A 24,375-nucleotide genomic window follows, 5' to 3' on the forward strand; every position below is an offset into this window, starting at 1 on the left:
ACAACAACAGGCAGGGAGAGAGGTTGGGAAAGAGAAGAGAGCTTTTAACAAACTCTACTGCTACAGAATAGAGTCCAAACTCCTTATCATGCAAAGCTTTGAGCATCTGACAGGGTTGGCGGTTGCATTTCTAGGTTCATCTGCCATTCTGTCCCCAAAGTACCTCTGCTTTCTGTATCCCAGACTTCCTATGACACATACTTTATTCACCTGTGCCTTTATTCCTCCTGCTTAAAATTGTGAAATTCCTTTTAAATGAAACCTTCCCTAAGACACTCCTAACCACTTGACCAGAATTAAGTGTTTTTTCCCCAGTGGCCACACGGTACATCCTGACACTACTCTAGCCCTTGTCTCACGCAATCTTCCTCTGAGCTTGGACTTGAAATCAGATGGCCTGGATTCAGACTTCAGCTCTGCCATTCAAGTGATGCGTGGATTAGAGAATCCCTGATCTCTCTGAGGCTCTGCTTCCTCATTAGTAAAAATGGGACACTTACCATCTATCTCACACAACTGAGTAGATAATGTACAAGGACATCTTTGTAAATGGTTACATACATAACATGCTTATATTTAATTTCAAACTTGTAAGGTAAGATTTCTATTCCACTAGAACGTAAGGCCCCAATCAGGGAACAGGGATTTGAAAAAGAAAATCTTTTATTTTACAACAGTACTTATGGAAGAAGTGCAGAGGTATATATAATTCTCATATACCTTTTACCCAACTACCCTTACTGCTAACTCCTAAATAACCATGGCATATTTATCAAAACTAAAAACATTGATATTGGTGTAATACATTGGTTAAATTACAGAATTTATTCTCATTTTTATCCGTGTTTCAACTAATGTCCTTTTTCTTTTCTCCTCTAGGATCTAATCCAGAATCCCACACGACATTTAATCGATAATGTCTTTTAGTCTTCTCCAATCTATGCCTGTTCCTCAGTTGTTGTCTTTTTCATGACCTTGACACTTTTGAAGAGCCCAGTTCAGGTATTTTCGTGGAAGTAACAAAACTCAAGGTGGATTTTCCTGGTATTTTCTTATGCTTATAGTGAGGTTATAGATTTGGGAGACTCCTACAGAGGTGAAATGCCCCTTTCATTGCCCACAAGGGGTATATCATTATTACTTATTACTGATACGGGATTTTTTTGACAGGTTCATATCCAGTCTCTAAAATAGTAGGCTCATAATGGTAATCAATAAATCTCAATAAATTCTTTTACCTATTCTGTCTCTTCCACTAAACCTTAAACTCCCTATACTGCAAGAAGCATATTGTATACATCTTCATAATTTCTGGATGCCTAGTTCTCATATTTAGTTTCAGCAAATGTTTAAGAATTAAGGATCTGGGGGGTGTGCTCAGTGGTAGAACTCATGCTTAGCATGTGAGAGGCCCTTGGTTCCATGCCCACAGCCCCTCCACCCCCCAAAAAAGTTTAGGAATTGAAAGTTAGAGTCAGGTTGTAGTTTCAGGCAAAATCAGGTTTATTTGATAGTCATTAGGAAACCAGTAACTGGTTTTAAGCAGCTCAGTTAAATAGCATAAGACTTAGTAAGTATCTGAAATGAACAGACATTTCTTAGATGAAGAATTACAAATAGCTAATAAATACATGAAAATGTTCAACATCGCTGGCTATTTGAGAAATGCAAATGAAAACAACACTGAGATTCCATCTCACTCCAAAAAACAATGGCTACCATCAAGAAATCAACAAATAACAAACGCTGTTGAGCCTGTGAGAAGAAAGGAACCCTTCTCTATTGTTGGTGGGACTGTAAACTGATAGGACCACTATGGAAATCAGTATGGGGATCCCTCAAAAAACTAAAAGTAGAAAATCCATTGGACTCAACTAACTCTTTTCTAGGTATCTTCCCAAGAGTTATAGACATCGTACAACAGTGATGTATGCATACCTATATTATAGTAGTGCAATTCATAATAGCTAAATTTTGGAAATGGCTTATATGTCCATCAACAAATGAATGGATAGAGAAAAATGTGGTGTTTATATACAATGGAGCACTACTCTACCATAAAGCAGGATCAACTTGAGTCATTTGTAGGAAAATGAGTGCACTTTGAGACCATGTTAAATGAAGTAACTCAGGCACACAAGCTTAAATACCACACGGTTTTTCTTATATGAAAAACTCAATATATATAAAGTACAAAATAAAAGACAGATAAGAAAAAAGAAAAAAAAGTTATTGTAATTCAGTGCAGACAATGTATCTAGGTGTACCTTGACTTAGTAAATTGTCATATATGTTCTATATGTTCTTTGGCCTATTACTCTCATTTTTAATCTGTATATATGATAATTAACTTTATAAGGTCTTATAAGATAAGTAAATGAATCTGATGCTAGAAAAATAAAAGGCAGTAGAAGAAAAAGAAGGGAATTGAAATGTGTTATGTACATATACCAGTCCCCTACAGTGAACGTTAATTATTACGTACTGCAAAAATGTACTAATAAAAGTAAAAAATAAAACAAATTAAACTTCTAAAATACAAAAAATAGAATTACTAAGTATCTGTGATGTACTGGCCTTCGTTAAGAGCCAAATGCCAGCATTTTAGTGGGAGAGCAGTGGTGTGAAGGACTCAGACATTGGGCAGCGAGGTTTGGGTCTGAGCCTGGATGCTGCTGATTTGTTAATACCATTCTAAGAAAGGGAAATCAGAGAAAGAAGTTTGGGGTAGAAGATAATCACACTTTGGATGTGTTGAATTTGTAGAAAAACCCTATGAAGATTTCTGAGTCAGTAGTAAATGGTGGGCAAAGGATGGGTTGGCCCAGAGACAGATTTGAAGCCATTACTAGTGTACTGATAGCTCAAGCACAGGAAGATAAAACAGAAACGTTGTAACGCCAGAGAAGTGAATATGAGACTCAAGGAAATTTTGCGAAGGAGTAAGGAAAGACACTGAGACATATAAAGGTAACATTAGGAAGCTGTACAAGGGAAATTTCAAGAACTGACTGGGTAGCTGACCATACCAACTGAAAGGAAGAAGTGAGTACTGTACTTAACTACTGTACGTAGGCGATCCCAGATGATCGGGAAAAATTGGGGGAATAAGTGTGAAGTAAAACGATGGGGTGATTAAATCAAACTTTCCTTTCAGAAGGCTAACCATGAGCAGAAGGGCATAGTGTAACAGAATGGTTAAAGACGGGTTTATATCAATTGTTTTTTGTTTTGGGTGTTTTTTTTGCGGGGGGGGGGCGTGCTATGTTCAGGCTGGTCCTGAAATTTCCTAATTTAGGTAATCTCACATGGAGCACCACTTAGCCTCTCAAGCCATTAAATTTCCTTGTAAACATAACTGGTATATCTAACCGATTCTACAAGTTCAGGAGCCCGCTTCCCCGTCACAAATACCTTACTCACATTCCTACCTATTCCCAATGCTTCCTAGAGCCAACACAGTTGCTGAACCAAGTGTAAAGTGTGGCCAATAATATACGCGGACACGACTGGGCTCATACTGCTCACCCACCACTGTGCCGTGTCACCACCTCGGGAAGGAACCATGACTGCCCCCATTTCACAGACGAGGAGTCGGGGGGGGGGGGATCATGAACAGAAATGAGCCCAAAGTCCCCAACCAGTGGGTTGCAGAGATTTTTTTTTTCTTCTCAAAAGCTTTGGAACGACAAAGCACGCCCCCGTGGTGCAACAGGTGCTAGATCCAAGAACTCACAGCAAAGGGTAAGAAATGGAGAGGGAAAAGAACAGTCCCGTGCTTCAGGTCCCCTTGATCTTCCCCGCCGCCTCTCCCGACCCTGCCCGGAGGCCAGTGGCGCAGTGCGCCTGCTCCGAGCCTGACTTCCGTCCTGCGGGGGCCCGAGCTTTGACAAGACGCACACTGAGTGACTGTAGCGCGCGTGCTGATGACGAAGTCGGAAGTTCTTTTGCCAGAGGCGGTGCCAGAGCCCAGAAGGGCTCGGAATTGCGGAAGTTTTATGAAGAGGGTCCCACGGCTGTTGTAGTGCAGTTTTGTTTCGCGAGTTCCGTTACGGAGGTGGTTGCTTGCGGTTTGACAGACACCAGTCTCCGGAGGTTTGCAGCGGCTACACTGGAAGCGATTCGACGTCGCTGCTGTTGGTTCTCCTCGGCCCTCGTTCGTCCCCAGAGAACCGCCTCGGATTTCCGCCATGGCATCCACTGGGTCCAATCTCCAGGTATCGCTACACGTCTCCTGCCCCTGTGGAAAGCCTGAGCCGAGGGGAGGCGCGAGAACTGGGGTGGGGGCGGGGAGAAGGAGGAAGCGGCCGCGCCCCTGGCTCGGGCTGAGAACTCCAGGGCCCGGGCGAGGCCGCAGGTGGGAGGGTGGGCGCCTTCCCATTGGAGAGTCTCTTGGGCTCAACTCCTGGCGGCTCCCGAGCGGCTGGCTGAGGCCCTTGACGTTGTTGGGGCTTTAAAAAACAATAGAACAGCGAAGCTCAAACCGAACTGAGTAGACCTTTCCAGTCGATCTAGAAAAAAAGAAAAACCGTAATTTTTGCATAACAGTAGGGCAGTTAAAAATAGGGCAGTCGTAGTTCTCTCTTAGTGTCTCAAGTTTATATAGCAAAGGCTTTCTTTTCGAGCTGTCAGATGACCAGAAATATAAGAGCATTGGAATCTGAGATTAGAGTCAGCCTATGTACAATCTGCGTAAATTCATTGAGCATATGTGTTTGTGTGCACTCCCAAGTTGTAGTAAGATCGAGTTATATTTTTAAACTGCTTTCTAGCTCCACTTCCCCTTTCTCATCTCAAGGAGTACAGTGTTTTTATACATAAATCATGGAATTCTAAAATTATAAACTTATCATTAGTCCTTTGTGGAACAGAATTCATTGAGAATACAAATTTATGTGGCAGGTCTTTTTACCCTCAGTGGGTCTCGGCCTCCAGTAGGGTTTAGAATGTGTCTTGCCCTCCAGAACTTACAGCCCAGGAAGTCAGTTTGGGGCAAAAGAACAGCATGGATCCCTACATTGAATTCTTACTTTCCACTTCCGGTAGTTTATGAAACACGTATTTATTGAGTGTCTGATACAGGTACCAAAGACAGTGGAAGACCTCCTTGACCCAGGATAATTAGTCCAAAAGAAAGACCCCTCATGTTAGAACCATTTAAACAGATCAGGTTTTCATAGAGTGAAAGAAGAGGCTTGTTTGGGGCTCTTATCTTGAAAATAGACCTAAAAGATTATGACAGTAAATGTTTTATATCTTTCACAAAATAATAAAACTGGGGCCGGGAATTTAGCTCAGTGGTGCCACCGCCTGCCTCAACGCAAGGTCCTGAGTTCGATCCCCGGTACCAAAAATAATAATAATAATAAAACTATAGCTATGACTCATGTCTTAGAATAAAGGTGAAGTTTCTTTTGATATGTATATGTATCGTTTCCAACATGATTGTGTTAAACCAAGACACAACAGTCTTCAGTTAATCTTAAGACTTTTTGTAGCACCATTCAGGAAGGGTTTTTTGGATAAACGTATCTTGAAAAATTATTTGTTAATTGGTAAAGGTATTGTTTTGACTAAAAGTATTTCTTTGAGTATGAAAGGTGATTTCTTTTGACAATACTCATCTTGTCATTATTTTTTTGATTTTGTTCAGCTTTCCAGTTGTCAGAGACTTTGTATGATTTGGCCATTCTACAGCATAATTTTCATTCATTTACTGCTACCTTTCATCTACAAGATTTGCAGTTTTGTTCTATAACCAAAATGCATTGTATTTGAATTGGACTGTTGAGTGGTTCTTCAGGGATTCATCAGCTAGAGATTGAACAATGTTAAAGACATAAGGAGGAGGAATGTTGAGTTATAATTTTATTAGTGGTATAATTTTATTAGTTCAGGTGTACTTTCTCATTAAGCTGTTTCAACCTTCTAACCTAAGAAATTTGGGTGGAGAATGGTCATATGAGTAACGTTCCCACTGAACAAAGCAAAATTCTCTGTAGCCAGATGCTTGGAATCTACGGGAGAATACAAATAGCAAAAAAAGTCCGAATTATGAGGTAATTTCATAAATGCCATAACAGAATTAGAGGTTAGTGTAGGTGTAAAAAATAAGAACAAATAAGAAATGCTTCCAGAGGAGGTGGTGTGCTTTCAGATTGAGCACTAATTCTAATTGCTCAGTGTTTGATGTGATCTCATTTAATCCTCAGAACTACTCTTCAAGGTAAATATTATTCCAATTTCAAGGTATTAGAAACCTAAGCTTATTTAGGTTAGGTTATAGTGTGACCAACGTCATAGTTAATTACTACTGGTAACTTTGAATCCAGATCTATCTGCTTACAAGTCTGTTTTTTTCGCTATAAATTCTTCCTCCTTGAACAGAAAACTTGAATGCTCCATCGGCAGAGAAAAACAATTTATACCTCAGTGCAGAAGTAATAAACCTTTGCAGAGTGTTGGGAGAAACTTAAAGTATTACAGTATGAAGTAGAACTCAAAATTTACTTAGTCCTAAATATTTAATTATCCCTTATGTCAGGTACTTGTACTATCATGATGAATCCTGAGAAGTCATGTTATGGTTTGTATAACATACCATGACATATATGTAATATATGTCTGTGTGTATCATTCATAACCTCAGATGGCTTATGTTCTGTGTTACAACAGACATATAAAGTGACTGGCAGAATACAGTGTGATCCTTGAAATTATGTACAGGAGGAAGTGGAAATCTATAGGTAGTGTAGGTCTAGGCTATCCCCTAGGGTATTGAGGAGGACTTTGTAGCAAGAGGACCAAGAACTTCAGTGAGTCCCTGAGAAGCTGGAGTTTTACTGGGAGACAGTGGCGTAGGGTCTTCCAGGGAGCAAGTACACTGTACATGTACACAGGCATGCCCCATAAGTGGTCTGGGTTGTGCCAGTAGGTTGGTAAAATAGGAACACAGAGTGCAGGTGGGAGAACAAGCATGAGGAGTTTAGGCCATGTCATGAGGAGCTTTGTGCACTAGTCACAAATTATCAGTCATCATCCTTCTGTAGATGGGGAGTCACAGAAGTTTTCCAAACCATAGAATGCTCATACTTTTGTTTTGGAATCAAGGGAAAGGCTTGACTGGTAGCAAGTCCAGGTATAGACAGATTAGTTAAAAGCCTGTGTGATGAAAAATGGTGACTGGCCAAATTAGGGTGGTACTTATTTGGATAAAAAAGAAAGACCTGATCAGAGAAAAATGGAAAGAGAATACTATGCTTTTAACTATCTACAATTAAAAAGTGAGGGAGAAGAGGCACCTGGATTTTCTCCCAGATTTCAGGATTGGATAGTTGAGTGAGTGGGAATTAGTTCCCACAATGCAAAAAGGGGGAATTTGGGGGAAGGAGCAAAATAAATTCAGTTTCTGAACTTGTCAAATTTGAAATGCTTGTGGAGACAATTAAACTAAAATGCCCAGTGAGCACTGGGATACAGATAAGTAGAACTGGCATGAGTGGGCTGCGTTGGATATAAGGATTTGGGCATTAGTAACAAAAAGGTGGTAGGAGAGGTTGTGGACAGAAGGAGAGTTTACAGAATGAGTAAAAAAAAGGACCAACGATGAAAAACCCTGTGGAGTGTAGACTTTTAAAAGGAGAGAAAAGGAAACCTGAAAAAGAATCATTAGGAGTAAGAATGATGTAATGAAGATCAAGAAATGAGACACTGTGAGGATATTGCATTACTAGTGTTAAGTGCTGCAGAGAGAAACATGATATTTTGCTATCAGCAGGCAAGAAAACATTGGTGTGGGAGGGATAGTTCAAGAAACCAAGACAGAATAGTGATACTCTGGGATTTTGCTGTGAAAGTTATGAACTGGTAAGATAGTAGCTAGAGAGGATTCCAGCAACTAGAGAGAGTTGGTGTGCTCTAGTGTAGATTATGTAGATAGGAGCCTGAGATAGGCTTACAGCCCATTTTTCTCCTTAGAAGGACCCAACAAACAAGGGAAAGGTTGGGAAGAAGAGAATATCATTGATGGAGTCCACGTCAGAGAGGAAAGCAGGGGAAGCCTTCAGAGCACACACAGAATTATCTTGGGCAGACAAAGCTGGTCATCTTTTCTTCTGGGACAAGTAATTATAGAATTTACTGTTTCTCAGGGTTTTCTGGGGTTGTCTGTGGTCTCCTAATCAAAAGGATAGACCCAGATGTTCCTAGCCTTTATAATTATATTTTGATGCCTGGATTCTGACTGAGCCTACAGAAATGAAGTTACTCTCAGTCTTCTCCCAGCCACTCTGCTGGAATCGTATGCAAATATGAAGACAAGAGGCATAACACCCTTTCCATATGGAGCTTACATTCTAATGAGACAGGAAAAAAACAAAAACAAAAAACCAAACAGAAACAAAACCCGCAAGCTTTCACACACACTGATAAGAACGCACAGTTTAAATACAAGAGTGATGTAGACAGTTGTGTTTTAAAAATGGAATAAATTTGCAAGCTGGAATAATTGCAAGCCTAAAAATGGAATAAATTTGCAGCCCAAAGTTCATCAACCTTAAATTGTTGAAAGCCTCTCATGTAGGAAACGATTAAGCAGAGAAGTGAGCCCCAGCCTAACCGTAAGGTATGTACGGCATGATCAAAATTTATGGTAAATGTTTTTAAAATGTTTAATTTACAGTAAAAATACACATTGTCATTAATCCCCATCTGAATACTCCCCCTTGCTTCAAATACACTAATCTCATCATTCTTGCCAGTTTCTGAAGCAATTCTGAAGGTCCTGTGTCTTTATGAGCTATGATAAAAAATCTGAATGCTGCCGCCAAGTGCTATCCAATGGATAGATAGGCAGCCTCTTAAAGACGTTATAGTGTGTGCTGATCCACCTTATTCCCCGGTCTGTCATCTTGGAACTTCCAGCTCTTCCTCAAAGTCAAAATGACCATGAACGGGGGCTGGGGCTTTAGCTCAGTGGTTTCGCTGCCTGCTGCACAAACGCAAGGACCCGAGTTCAATCCCCGGTACCAAAAAAAAAAAGACCATGAAAGGAAAACATTTTGAATTAATTCAGAACATTAAGGTAGCCACAACAACAAAACTAAAGACAGCCACAACAGGAATTCCAAAACTGTTGCAGAAAGTGGCCAAGAACTGTTGCAGAAAGTGGCAAGTAAGTGTATTTGAAGTGAGGGGAGTATGTTGAGAGGGATTAATGGTAGGGTGTTTTGTTTTGGTTTATTTTTTTTATTTTTGCAGTACCTGGGATCAAACTCAGGACCTTGCGCTTGTGAGGCAAGTAGCAGCACCACTGAGCTAAATCCCCGGCCCTGGCAGTGAATTTTTTACTGTAACACATCTTAAAAATTTAAACATTCAGTATATTTTTCAATCATATCCCATATTTCAGTGTCATGTAGAAGAGGAAGAGGCAGCAAAGCAGAGAAGGAGCTGCCAGAAAGGTAGGAGGAAAATCAGGAGAGTCAGAGGATAGTATTAATAAGAAGGAAATGATAGATTTTTGTAGAATGTTGTCAAAAGATCAAGATGAAGGCAGAGTTGGTTTTTGGATCTGGCATCATAAAGAGCCTCGATAGGAGCAGCTTTATTGATGTGATACAGGGAATAGAGGCCAATCCACTGTGATTTGTGCTCTACAAGCAGAGAAACAGAACTGAACTGAAGGGCGTTTTGATGTCAAATAACGCTTTTGAAGGAGATCTACTTGTGAGTAACCAAAATAGCCAGTGGAGATGACAGAAATGGAGTAACCAAAAGGAGGAAAATTTTAAGAGAGCAATAGGAGACTTTTCAGTTGTTTGGCAGTAAGAGTGCCCAACATCTGCCAGCACCGTTCCAGGCTGGAGAGCACCCTGTGAAGTCCTGTCCTCACAGAGCTTACCTTAGAAAAGGATCTGGCCAGTGAATGAGGAAACGTAAATATAATGATAATATTGAGATAAGAGAGTTCTGGAGCAAGGGGAGAGCAGAAAGCAAGGATGGAGCACTGCCTTTGATACATAAGATTAGAGAGGACTTGGGCCAGGGATTTAGCTCAGTGGTTCCGGGGCCTGCCACGCAAGTGCAAGGTCCTGAGTTTGATCCCCTGTACCAAAAAAAAAAAAAGATTAGAGAGGACTTGTCTGAGGACTTGCCAGTTGAACTAGGACTACATCATTCTATGGAGAGTGGGTCTACAGTGCTCATACTGCTTGAGTGGTGGAGGAACTGGCGGGTTTCAGGTGGGATCCAAACATAACTAGGTCATATAAGGCCATGCAGCTCATGCACGGGCATTTGAATTTTATGATGTTTAGGGGGAACCCATCAAAGATTGCTCTGTGTACTCTGATGTAGCAAGGGTGGAAGCAGGTGGACTGCCCACAAGACTAGTTAGTAATTTTGAAAGTGTGAAAGTGTACTGAAGTAAGGTCATAGGAATAGAGAGGATAAGGATTATATTACAAAAGAATAGTTAGTGTTCCAAAACCATGCAGGCCATGCTTAATTTCATTTCAAATGAGGAATGCTAACAAGGGTGAAATAAGGCATTCATCAGAGGAAAAACAAATTCTTAAAGGTTTAACATGTGCCATCCAGTACCATAGCCATGTGTGGTATTTAAATAAACACTCTCACACTAGCCACATTTCAGGGGCTCAGAAGCTATATGTTCCTGGTAGCTTCCATATTGGACAGTACAAATGCAGACATTTTCATAATCAAAGAAAGGCTGGTTTAAACTATGTACTGTAATTGGTACAATGTTTAGAGCCAGATATTGAGGCAGGAACACTTAAGTAGGCAGGTATGCAGCACCTAACTGCAACACTACAGTAAGGGCTGTGAATGAGTGGCAGGATAAGTGAGTGCCACAGCATTGCAAAAATATCTGAGAAAAAAAATTATAGTCAGAATAAGAAAAGAATTTATTTCTGGTGTATGGCTTAGCCACTGAGCCTTTGGAATGCATTTTATGCGACCAGTCTCACCTAAGTACCAGTTGTGAGTCCACCTTTTATATCCTGTCTAGCTAACAAAACTTGAATCTTTGTCCTTGCAGTCAGGCTAGTTGGACTGTAAAACATGTAACTTCTGCATTTTCCTTAATTCTAAAACACTTTATCTTCCTTCCTGCTGTAACAAAAGAAGTGTAGTCTTCCAACAAGAGGACTGTTCCTTCCATTTATAGATTTCACCCCATCCATAAGCAGCTACTTCAAAGTGTATTAGTATTCTTGGGGGAAGAGAGGGAAAGGAGGACATAAAAAGAATTAAGGTATGTTATGTGCATGTACCATTATGTATTGCAAATATGTACTAATAAAAATTAAAAGATATATACTAGTATTCTTACATATGATTGGCTTTGGGATTGTTTGAATCATATATATATATATACACACATTATATATTCATACACACACACACACACATATATTATATGTTTGGGGGAAGTGCTTGGGATTGAACCCAGGGCTTTCATCCCTACTCCTTTTTTAACTTTTATTTTGAGACAGGGTCTCACTAAATTGCTGAATTGACCAGACCAGGCTCAAGACTTGTGATGTTCCTGCCTCAGCCTCCTGAGAATGCTGGGATTTTTCAGGTGTGCGACACCACCCCCAGCATAATTATTTTTAATATAGTCTAACCATGATCATTTTCTTTTTGTTATTGACTCATTTTTTTGCTAAATATAGTTTTACTACCTAAATTAACCAGTTGGAATGTCTTAATAAATTGTGCTTATTCTTTGTGTCTATGCATATTTTTAAAAATTAGTTTTTAATGAAAATTTTATTGTGAGAGAATTGTAGATTCATATGCAGGTAGCTGTAAGAGACAGTACAGAAAGATCCAGTGCACCCTTCATCCACTTGCATCTTGTAAAGCTCTTCTGATATCACAACCAGGCTATTGACATTGAGGCATTCTATGACTCTTACTCACCTTCCTGCAGTTTGACTTATACTTGTGTGTATTTATTTATGTGTGTCTATGTGTGTGCTTCTGTGCAGTTTTATCACAGTGTAGGTTTGTATATCCTTCACCACAGTTAAGGTACAGAACAGTTCCATCCACAAGGATCCCATTTGTTGCCCCTTTGTGACCAGTCACCTCCCTTCCTCTTCCACCCACCATTCCAGCCTCCTTCAAAACTAATCTGTTCTCCATACCTGATTTTGTCATTTTGAGAGAATTATATAAATGAAATCATATAGTCTCCAGCTGTTTGGATTTGGCTTTTTTCAGTCATCATGATGCCCTGGAAAGTAATCCAACTCATGTGTAACAATAGTCCATTCCTTTTTATTACTGAGGAGTATCCCATAGTATCAGTATACTCCAGCTTTTAATTTTTTAGTGTTTGTTGACCCGTTTTACCATGCAGCTGTTGAAAGACATCTGCAGCTGTCATGTTCAGGTTTTTGTGTGAATATAAATCTTCATTTCTGTGAAATAAATGCTCAGGTGTGCAGTTGCTTGTCAGTGTTATAAACAAAACAGAAACATTCAGTTTCCCAAAGTGGCTGTACTTTTTATATTCCACAAGCAAAGAATAAATGACCTAGTTCTCTGTGTCCTCACCAGCATTTGTCTCTGGGGATGTTGAGAGGGGAGGTCTCACTTTGTAGTACAGGCTGGCCTTGAACTCACAGTGATCCTCCTGCCTCAGCTTCCCAAGTGCTGGGATTATAGGTGTGCACTACCACACCAGCTCTGTTTTTTAAATATACTTTTTTTAGTGCCTACTCTATAAAATACTGAGTTTCAGTGAGGTATATTAATATACATATATACATTTTACCCCATTTCCCATCTTCCTTATTCCTTCATCTTGTTGAATATCAGTCTCCTCTACTTTCATGTCATCTACTTTAGAGTTCACATATTAAGAAAAACATGACACTTGTCTTTTGAAGTCTGCCTTATTTTGCTTAACATGATGATCTCCAGTTCCACCCATTTTCCTGCAAATGACATCATTTTGTTCCTCTTTATAGCAGAGTAGTACTCTATTATATATGTATACCACAATTCCTTTTTAATAGTTAAAATATTTTATATTTTATTTATATATCTTTATTAAAATTAAAAACAACTTTAAAAGATATGATTGTTACACTTTTTTAAAACATCTGATAATTTAGAAATGCATATTTAGGAAAATACAATGCCTGGGATTTGCTTCAAAATTATCTGAGAGTGAAGCAATGAGTACAGTTATTACTGTAAGACTAGCTATGGGAGGGCTGGGGATGTAGATCATAGGTAGAGAGAGCACTTGCCTGTGCAATGTGAGAGGCACTGAGCTCAATCCCCAGCACTACCAAAAAAAAATTAACTATAAGTTGGTAAATGTTGAAGCTGAGCCTTTTATCTTTCTGATATAGTTTTATAAAAACCATGTTTTTTGTTTTAAAAGTTAAGAAAAAAATAGGATCCCAAAACTGATAATTTGAAGTGTAGGCAAGAATATGGAAAAGTCAAAAAAAAAAAAAAGAATATGGAAAAGTAGGAATTCTTATACAAAATGGAACACACATTTGAAAGTGTCTGTGGCATCTTCTAGTAAAACTGAAGATTTGTATCCTTTATTACCTCAGTGTTCCTCATCCCCATCTGGATTAAATCCTAGAAAATCTCCCCCCTCCCCATATACCACATTTCTTTATCCATTTATCTGTTGATGGGTACATAAGCTGGTTCCATATGTTGGCTATTGTGAATTGTGCCCAAATAAACTTGGGTATGCAGCTATCCCTATAGTATGGTATGCTGTCTTTTAATTCTTTGGGGTATAACAAGGAGTGGTATAGCAGGGTCATGTGGTAGTTCAATTTTTAGTTTTTTAGGAACAGCCATACTGATTTCCATACTAGTTATGCTAATTTACATTCCCATCACAGATTAGAAGCATTCTTTTCACCACAGCCTCATCCTTGCCAGAATTTGTTGATGATAGGCATTCTGATGAACATGAGATGAAATCTGAATATAGTTTGAATTGCATTTCCCTAATGACTAAAGATGTTGAACGTATTTTCGTGTATCTACAGGCCATCCATACTTTTTTAAAATAAGTGTTTGTTTAATTTATTTGCCCATTTATTAATTTAGCTCTGATTTTTTGGGTATTTTTTGAGTTCTTCATATATTTTAAATATTAATCCTCTGTCAGAAGAGTAGATGGCAGAGGTTTTTCTCATTCTATAGGCTTTCTCTTCACTTTGTTAGTTGTTTTCCTTGCTGTGTAGAAACTTTGGTACTCCTATTTATTGATTCTTAATATTATTTCCTGTGCTATTAGTTCAGGAAGTCTTTGGCTGTGGCTGTAGATTCATCTGTCTCCCATATGTTTTCTTCTAGCAGTTTCAGGTCTCATACCTAAGTCTTTGATCCATTTAGAGTTGATTTTGTGCAGAATGAGATAGGGATCTAGTTTCTATCTTCTGTAAGTTTTCCCAACACCATTTATTAAAAAGGCCATCTTGGGCCGGGGATTTAGCTCAGTGGTTCCGCCGCCTGCCTCACAAGCGCAAGGTCCTGAGTTCGATCCCTGGTACCAGAAAAAAAAAAGCCCGTCTTTTCTCCATTGTATGTATTTGGCTCCTTTGACAAGAATCAGATGGCTAAGGGATAACTAAGGTTGCATGCGGCTGTTTCTATATCCTCTGTTCTGTTCCATTGGACTGTGTATCTTTTTGTGCCAGGACCATGCTGGTTTTTCATTTGTATGCAGCTTAAAATCAGGTATTGTGATGTCTCCAGCCTTAATCTTTTTTTTTTTTTTTTTGCCAATGATTTGGCTGTTATGGGTCTTTTATGTTGTAGATTTTTTTTTATTTTACTTTATTTTAGTTTTTAGTTCTGTAAAGAATGTCTTTGGAATTTTGATGGGGATTGCAGTGAATCTATAGATTTTTTTAATATAGCCAGTATAAAAATATTAATTCTGTCAATCCATGAACATGGAAGGTCTTTCCATCTTCTATTGATTTTAACTTCTTTCCTTAGTGTTGTGTAATTTTCCGTGGACAGGTCTTTCACCTCTTTCATTAGGTTGATTCCAAGGTTGTTTTTTTTTTACACTGTTGTGAGCAGAATTGTTTTCCTAACTTGTTTTCTCAGCTAGTTCATTGTTGTATAGAAAAAGCTATTAGTTTTTAATGTTGACATTGTACACTATATTTTATTTTACCCATTCTTGTATAAGTGTTGTGATATCTCATTGCTGGTTTAATTTGCTTTTCTCTGGTGGCTTATGATAAGCATCTTTTCATGTGCTTATTTGCCGTCTGTATATCCTTGCTTATTAGGGCATGTTTGCTGAACATAATGATTACATTTATCATAGTTGGTCCATGTACATAACACATCTTAATTCTTTTTATTTGCCATTCCCCTCTTCTCCCCCCCCATATCTTGTACTCCTTCTCATTTGCAAAAGATCTATCTCCACGTTTTCGATTATATTTTAGTATTTTGCTCTTTAAATTATTTATACTTTGGATTTCTCATATAAGAGAAAGCATGCAATAGTTAAGCTTGTGTATTTGATTTACTTTACATCCACCTAGAGATAGTAATCTTAAGTATAAATCCTTTGATAACATATTCATTCACATCTTTTGTCCCTTTTCTATTTGGACTCTTTCTAGCTGTTGGGTTTTCAGAGTTCTTTATGTATTGTTGATACTACTTTTTTGTTGGATGTGTTTTGAAATAGTTCTCCCAGTCTGTAACTCATCTTTTCATCTTTTTATAAAGGATCTTCTAGAGAACAAAAGCTTGACAAGGTCCAGTTTTTTATTTTTTCCTTTTGTACATTATGCTTGATGTCAAATTTAAGCCCCTTTGCCAAGCCCTAGATACTGAAGATTTTTCCAAGTTTTATAGTTTTTTGTTTTTTGTGTAAGTCTGTGGCCACTTGGAGTTAAGTTTTACAGAAAGTATAAGGTTTAAATTGAGATTTCTTTTTTGCTTATGGATGTCCAGTTGCTCCACCACCGTTTCCTTAAAAAGCATATTCTTCTGATACTGACTTACTTGCATCATTTTCGAAAATCACATGGATATATTTTAAAAGATTTGAAAAAGGAGAAAGTAACAAATCAGTGAAGACTTACTTATTAGAGATAAGTTCTGTTATATTTTCCTTCCCATCTTTTTCTGTGTTGTTTGTTGCTGTTATTTCAAATAGTTGTTAACATCTAAAATGTTGCAGCTGGCTGATTATGTAGCTCAGTGATAGAGTGCTTACTTAGCATGTTCAAGACCCTGGCTTCAATCCCTGGTACTGAAAGGTGGTGAGGGGTTGAGAGGAGGAGTCTTATTGTAAACACTGTGTGTCCTTAATTTAAGAATCCTTTAATGTTCTGTGGTGGGACATCCTTTTGCTGTATAAAATTTGTTTTGTCATTTAAAAGACCTCTGGTTAATGTCTTTGCTCAGTGAGTGAACTTTAACAGATTAAAAATTTGGGGCATTTTTCAGATTCTTGGTAATTGTACCGCCCCAGTGCTTCTCAAGGGGCTTTACCCCATACATTTCTACTATGCTTTAGATTTAATGCATTTGATTTTTGAGAATTTCCCTAAAAGCTGTTTTGAATATGAATTTTCAGATTACTCAGTTATTCCTTACTGGCTCTAATTTGACTTTAGTTGTGTGAAAATTGTGAGAATTTTAGTGAGTGGTACTACATAAAGTTGTATTCAGATAGCATTTATTCATATAACAAATGTAATTTGCATTTTATAAGATAATTTACAACAGTGCTCACTTCAGCAGCACATATACTAAAATCGGAACGATACAGAGAAGATTAGCAAGGATGACACGCAAATTCGTGAAGCGTTCCATTTTTTTTTTAAAGATAATTTACAACAAATTACAGTTGTTTAAGGTTGCTTTTATTTTTTAAAAAATTTACTAGGCATTAGATGTAGCTCAGTGGTAGAACACTTAACCTGACATATGTGAGGCCCTGAGTTCAATACCAAGTGCTGCCTCCCTCCAGAAATGTTCCAATTTGATTATTTATTTCAAGTTTATGTTTATGCTTTGGTTTTAATGTAAATATTTTGCTTTTCTCAAACAGAAAGCAATAGATCTTGCTAACAAAGCAGCACAAGAAGACAAAGCTGGGAATTATGAGGAAGCCCTTCAACTCTATCAACATGCTGTACAATATTTTCTTCATGTAGTTAAATGTAAGGTCATAGTTTATTTTTTTTATTTAAAAACACTACAAAATAAAATTCTATTTTTATTTCTGAAAATTGATTGAAATACAAAGCCAGATTCTAAAACATCCGCTAGCTAAAAAAAAGCCTTTCTACTTTGAAGTACTCAACTTTAGCTAATGTGAGTTATCATGATTAGTTTGTATTCCTAGACATCTTAAAATGTCATATAGTCACTGGAAACAACTACCAAATTATGTAATATAAACTCATTTCCAAAGCATGTTTGAAAATAATTCTGTCTTAAAATACATCAGGAAGCATTTTTTGTGTGTATTTTACAAATACATATTGCATATTCATCATATGCCAGACACTTTTTTGGGCACTGGGGATTCAACAGTGAAAACAATGAATGAAAACCTCTGTCTTCATGAATTTTACACTTAATGTGGTTAGATAATTCAAGGCTTTTCTTTTAAGCCTCCCCATTTAATCTTGAGGGTTTATGTAAAATTAAGGTGAAACTAAGAATGTATCATAACCTAAGATATATGAGGCTAGTCCCATGTGTTTTATATATTGCTGAACTCTACTTTTTTTAACCTTTATTTAGTAAAATTATTATATTAGTGGTACATATCTGTGAGATTTCCATCACTTTATATACTCTTTGAAATAAAGTTTATGTAGATATTAATGGAAATGGTTAACACTGCTTTACTTCTGTTTATCTTTTTTATATTTTATTTTTGATTAACACATTTTAGTTGTACATATTAAGGAATTCAGTGTGATATTTCAACACATTCTACTGTACAACTTTCCTTTATCTACTTCTGTCCTTTCCCCATCTCTGGTAACTGCTGTTCTATAATCAAGTTGTTTGTCTCATGATTAGTTTTATATAGACAAGCTTTCCACTATCTGCAAAGTGTAAGGGAAGAATATGAAACATAGAGAATATTAAATAATTCCTTCTTATTTAACATTAAAATATTCTGCTATCTTGTGAAATCTTTTGTGACTCAAACTCAGTCTCCAATCCTGTGAAGAAAGAATAAAGAAGAGTTGATAACCATTGATTATAGTGAGTTAGAGATTATCTTTTCTCTCTCCGCCAACATAGAATTTCTGTGTTTAAAAGAATACATCCAGGGCTGGGGATTTAGTTCAGTGGTTTTGCCGCCTGCTGCGCAAGTGCAAGGACCTGAGTTCGATCCCCGGTACCAAAAAAAAAAAAAAAGAAGAAGAATACATCCAAGTTTAAACTTTATCAAATATTAATTGAAAAATCTCTCTCATTCACTTCAACAGATGAAGCACAGGGTGATAAAGCCAAGCAAAGTATCAGGGCAAAGTGTACAGAATATCTTGATAGAGCAGAAAAACTAAAGGAGTATCTGAAGAAAAGAGAGAAAACCCCACAGAAGCCAGTGAAAGAGGGACAGCCAAGTCCAGCTGATGAGAAGGGGTATGTATTACAAGTGTTATATTTTGTTCTCTCAACTTTTTATTTACAAAATAAATTTATTTTGTTTGAACCAGGTACTGGCAAACCATGAGAAAGGGGCCAAAGCAGACCTACTCCCTGTTTTTGTCAGTGAGTTTTATGGGGACACAGGTTCACCCTATTGTTTACATATCATCAAGGCTCATTGCATGCTGTTACAGCAAAGTTGAGTGGTTGCAAGAGAGACTTAATGGCCACAAAGCCTGAAATATTTTACTGTCTGGTCTTTCACAGACAAAAGTTTGTACACCCCTAGTTTGCCAAGCTTAGTGGATGACATGCCCAAAAGAAACCCCCAGGACTGCTTGCTAGTAATAGGGGAAACATGCATAGGAGTAGCACTCAACGTCTGACCATCATTAAATATTGAGGTTTAAATTATAAGAATGATCCATAAATTAAGTCTTAGACTATACAGACAAAAAATAACTCCAATAATCCAAATAATGTTTTAGATGTGCAAAGTTATTTCCTGTGGATTTGCATCCTATATGCTTTATGATATCATTGTAAAGCAACACACCATGATTTTTAAAAGTTAAAACCTATTTCTGGAATGTAGTCTTGTGTGGGTGGTCTGTTACATACAGATGCAGAATTCTTTTATTTGGTATGTGATATGCATGCCCAGCTCTATGCTAAGCAGGGGAAACATATTCTAATCAGATCCTCTTTGATCTTTCTATTAACTGGTACCCCAAGAAGTTCCAGGTGACACCCTCTTAAGAAAACAGGACTCCGCAGTGTGATACTGTCCAGGTTGGGTTTGAAAGCTCATGAGCTTTAGAGAATGTGATGCCTGCAGTTCATGCTCCACAATGGCTGAAGTTCCTTAGATAATCCCTTGTGCTCATGAGGCATGAAGTACCTTTTAGGCAGTACTTTAGGGGATTTGGCTACCATAGACCATTTTGAAGGGCATGAGAAATATAAGAATTAGAGTTGACTAGTTGCCACTTGGTAGAGATTGAAGAAAATCATAAGCTCCAAGTTTTATCTGTTCAAGGTGTGATCAGAGAACTGGGAGTTTCTGTGACACCCTAAGAATATTTATTATATCTACAGCATTGACATAACAAAATTCAGATCATAGTTCTGTTTTACAGATTACTGAATTTCAACTTCAGGGTTTCTTGTATGAAATGACATTCACTGTAAGACAGGACTTCCAACATGAGATGAAAACATGGGAAGACTTCAGCTGACCTCAAGTGCCCAGGGCCCCCAGCTCTCACTGAGACTCCCTCACCAGCAGAAACATCCTGTCTTCCCCTGTCTGTTGGGGCTCTTCCAGTCCTGCTTAATGAATCTGTAATCATCTCTCCTATGATGGCTACCTTCAAAGGGATTCTAGTTTTTTTCATGTTCTGAATAACAATCTTAGTTACAATCACCAGGATTCATTTTGGCTAGAGCAAACAGGAATTTATTATAGTATATCACCTTACAGAATTTGAAGGCCAGAGAATCAAACTTAGATTCCATATCACTAGGGGAAAGACCCAGTATGTTGTGTGTGAGCATGCAGTTGTGAATTCATATGTACCAAAATAGAGGCGTGTCAAGTAGGGATCCTGCTGCTATCAACTCCCCTCTGAGCAGTTCCCCTCCGTGAGTCATGAGATCACACAATAAGCCTTCTGTCTCAGCTCCCTCACCAAAACAGTACTTTCACCTAAAGATCTGATATGTATGCAAGTGTGCCCACGCTTCCCCCACCCCTTAGAGGAACTGATCTCTTATGAAACCATCCCTGGAAGGGGGCCTACAAAAGTTAGGAAGTTTTTTTTTTTTTTGCTGGTGGTGGTGGTTTGTTTAAATAAATAAAGCTCTTATAGTGCAAGAAAGTGTGATAGAAGGTTGGAGCAAATGTCAAATGAATCTTTTTCATTGTCAGTCTACATCATCCATAACACTACCATCCTGTTAACCATGGCAATCCCATTTTAGCATAAAACCTGTTGTGCTTTTATCCCCTTTTATATTTTGGATCCTGGTGTTTTTATTTTGTTTGTACCTGTCCTGTAATTCATCTTAAATCATTCATGGAACAATGTATAGGGCATGCATCTATGAACTCATACATGCACAGTGTATCATAGGAATTTGAAGGTAGCTCTTCACTTCTTCCTGACCTTTTTGTCCCTTTCTTGATCGTGATTACCTGTTGATTGATAGGCCTGCTTCTTATTTATTTAAAGTTTTAATAAAGTAACCATAACTTTTAATGTGAATGTTTCATTTTGCCATTTAAATTACAGATATTTCAGGTTATCTTTCCTTCATTTTTGCATTATTTGATAGCATTATTTGAATGCTATTAAATATATTAAATTCTTTTTAGGAATGACAGTGATGGGGAAGGAGAATCTGATGATCCTGAAAAAAAGAAACTACAGAATCAACTTCAAGGTTGCTTTAGATTTCATTTTAAAATTTACTACCTTATTGAAAAGACTCATGATGAATTGTCTGATTTGAATTGTTTCTTTCCTTCTGTATTTAAATGAAATTCTAGAACTGGCTGTGGTTGCCAGTGGTCACATGCTGGCTTTGTTTAGAACATTTTCATAGGATTTGCCCCTTCAGGGTTTTTAATAGTTTGGTTTTTGTTGTTATTTCTGCCTTTAAAAAGTTGTGAATTTATTCTTTTCAGTTTTTTTGTCCCTTATAAAGGAGGTAGCATTTATACTATTAGCACAGTACAAAATCTAACAGTATTAAAATTTACTGTCAGGAGCAAAATGAATTAGAAATTACTTTTAGTACCATTAGTGTGGCTGATCCATTGATGGTTTATTTCATGTTTTTTACGTGCTCTTTCTCATCTGCTTTTCAGTGTTCCTTCCCATTTACACCTGTCTCTTTATCTCTTTCAGCTCTCGTTTTTACCTTTCTGTAAAAGCCTATATAATGGCATAACAAAGAGAGGGTAGGTTCAGATCTGGATTCCACACCAGGGTCTGTCCCTTAAAAGCTTTCTGGTCATGGGCAAGTTCTCCTAACCTCTCAAAGTCTGAGTACCCACCTCTAAAATGAAAATTCATAATATTTTCCTTTCAGGAAGGAAGATCAATAATAGTGTAATAACTTACTAATATTAGATCTGAAAAATTCTAGGAACTTGATAAATGGTGGCTCTGCATGTATGAAAAGGTATCTGTTTAATTGCTGTCTTCTTTAATTGCTGAGATGTGATTGTTCTTTGATGTATTAGCTAATAGTTTTTTGAATTTAACCAAACAGAATGCTGAATAGAAATTATTTCCATTATGTAACCTTGGTTACTGAATAATGAATACACCTAGTTTAACTGGACCTTTAATTTTGCTACACTAGTCTCTTTATTTTGGTAATATTTCTGTTTTACCTACCCAGCTGGGATGTATAGGAGAACACTACAAGGATAGTACCTTGAAAACAGTACAGGTAGTGAGGATAACGTGAAGGCTATAGTCCCAGGGCAAAAACTTTGAGTTTCCACTGCAGTATCCCCACTGCTGGAAGCAGTGCTCCGCACACTGCATATTCAGTATTTGCCAGGTAACCCAAAGGTCTGTGACAAGTGGCTTTATTCCAGTAATAAGGCAAGAAGCTTGCTATTAGTCTTACCAGTTTTGGTTTAGGTTCCCCTCTCCCCATCCCATTCTCTATGTGGAAATTGGATTATATCTTCAATCTTGAAAAAGATCCAACTGATTTTTATTAGCGATTTCTATAAATTCCCTGGCACAAGGGCTAGAGATTTTTTTTTTTAATGTTTAACACATTTAAATGAGGAAATTTGTTTGGATTTTAGGATAAAGTATAATATGAAAGGAACGCTAGGCTTTCATCAAGGTTTTTTCCATCTTTAATCATTTGCTAATGGATTTCATACTGTAATATCCCTTTCTTTGAGACTTTCTTTTTTTCCTAAATTGTTCTAACGCTTGTTTTATAACGTTAATTATACCATGATTGTTAGAATTAAAAATGGATGTATACGGCTGGGGATTTAGCTCAGTGGTTTCACCACCTGCTGCGCAAGCGCAAGGACCTGAGCTCGATCCTGGTACAAAAAAAAAAAAAATGGGTGTATGATTTGGGTTTTCTCTTCATTGATGTAGATAATTCAGTGACTTTTGAGGTTAATATTTTAATATCATACATGGTGTAATCAAAGACCAGGTAGATGTATGTAATTGGAAATATGTTTAATTATTTGTTTGTATTGATCCATAATCTCCCCTCACCTTTTTAGTTTTACAGACCATTAAGTAGTATCAAGTATTTAACCTTTCATTAGTAAACATTCCAAAGTCACCTTTAAACTTTAAGGAGAAAGGTATTAGTTAAACATGAAAATAACTTTTGCACACTTTTAAAATTCCATAAAAATCTTGAGTTAGCCAGATGATGCACATATGTAAAATAAAATTCCATCATATGATGTAGATGTTTCTTTCTGTGGGATTGCTAATCTTTGTTCATTGTTTTGTTTTGCTCTGCAGTACTGGGGATTGAACCCGGAACCTTTGCCCTGAGCTACATCCCAGGCCTTTTCAAAAAAAATTTTCTTTTGATATAAGGTCTCACTAAGTTATCCAGGCTGGCCTCTAATTTGTGATCCTCCTGCTTCAACCTCTTGAGTAGCTGGGATTACAGATGTGTACCACATTTTAGGATGAAGAAATGTTTATGGTTTCATTTAATTTTAGTCTAATAACTTAAGATTTTCATAATTTAGGAAGTAAGCTGCTGAATATAATTAGAATGATAGGTGGTATTTCCTAATCAGAAAAAAATGACTTATAAAACTAATTTCATAACTAGTAAATTGTGTGGTGTTTTATTATTAAAACAACTACATACCATGTTAGAACAGCCTACTTAACTGTTCAGAGTTGAGAAATTTCTGTACACTAGAAAATTGGAAAAGCTTTAAGTGACTATTAATTTGCAAAAATTGTAAATGTATATTTAGTGTTGGGAAGCCAAGTGAAAATCTCAGGAAAGTGTTGCAGATCTACAAGGATATACATTGTCTTATGTGTCATTTACTTCTTCCATTTCTATCTCTTCCTTTTTTTCTTCTTTTCTTCTCTTCCATTTATCTTCAGTTAAAGCTGTTAGGCATATGTTCTCTCTGTGGTCGAGGAAAGCATTAGATCACCTTTTGGTTCACAGAAGAATAGTAAATCAACCCCCATTAAACAAATATGCTTGATTCTCTAGATCAGTGTTACATTCAACTATTATAACCTCTTTATATAATGTTTGGTGCTTTTCCAAACACTCTAGAATTATGTCATTTGATCCTTATACTGTAGTGTGGGCAGATGGTATTATTTTTCACCTCACAAATGAGAAAGTAGGAACTTGCCTCCTGCTGATTACTCCCAACACTACTACTTCATCGTACAATTTCAGAACAATTTAGTACATAGAACTTTTCCAGACAACTTTATAAGGCATTTCTTTTAACATTAGTATTTCATGTTTTATAAGTTTGAGAAAATAGTCTTCCATAATTTAAAGAAGACATAATTTTTTGTAGGTGCCATCGTTATTGAGAGACCAAATGTGAAATGGAGCGACGTTGCTGGTCTTGAAGGAGCCAAAGAAGCACTTAAAGAGGCTGTGATTTTGCCCATTAAATTTCCCCATCTTTTTACAGGTGAGATGACT

General features: G+C 37.3%; 1 protein-coding gene and 1 pseudogene across 3 annotated transcripts in view; both read left to right on the forward strand.

Moving 5' to 3' along the window:
- The first annotated feature begins 3,941 nt into the window (after positions 1 to 3,941).
- The window catches only part of Vps4b (vacuolar protein sorting 4 homolog B), a 31,423-nt gene continuing 10,989 nt past the window's right edge, over positions 3,942 to 24,375 (forward strand). The window contains exons 1-6 of one of the 3 annotated variants that reach the window (XM_013077260.3): positions 4,049 to 4,217; positions 11,520 to 11,608; positions 17,108 to 17,219; positions 18,510 to 18,666; positions 21,050 to 21,117; positions 24,245 to 24,364. In XM_013077260.3, coding sequence (XP_012932714.1) covers positions 11,567 to 11,608; positions 17,108 to 17,219; positions 18,510 to 18,666; positions 21,050 to 21,117; positions 24,245 to 24,364 — 499 coding nt within the window. In that variant the 5' untranslated portion in view covers positions 4,049 to 4,217; positions 11,520 to 11,566. Of the gene's footprint in view, positions 4,218 to 11,519; positions 11,609 to 17,107; positions 17,220 to 18,509; positions 18,667 to 21,049; positions 21,118 to 24,244; positions 24,365 to 24,375 lie in introns of all 3 variants that reach the window. The other 2 variants (XM_004858448.3, XR_015443209.1) reach the window with 2 other exon arrangements.
- On the forward strand, positions 16,782 to 16,875 carry LOC147830046 (U6 spliceosomal RNA; annotated as a pseudogene).

The sequence above is a fragment of the Heterocephalus glaber genome, unplaced genomic scaffold (genome assembly GCF_053883595.1).
Source record: "Heterocephalus glaber isolate CG9 unplaced genomic scaffold, H.glaber_assembly_v1.0 deba00000331, whole genome shotgun sequence".
In the NCBI taxonomy this organism is placed as follows: Eukaryota; Metazoa; Chordata; class Mammalia; order Rodentia; family Bathyergidae; genus Heterocephalus; species Heterocephalus glaber.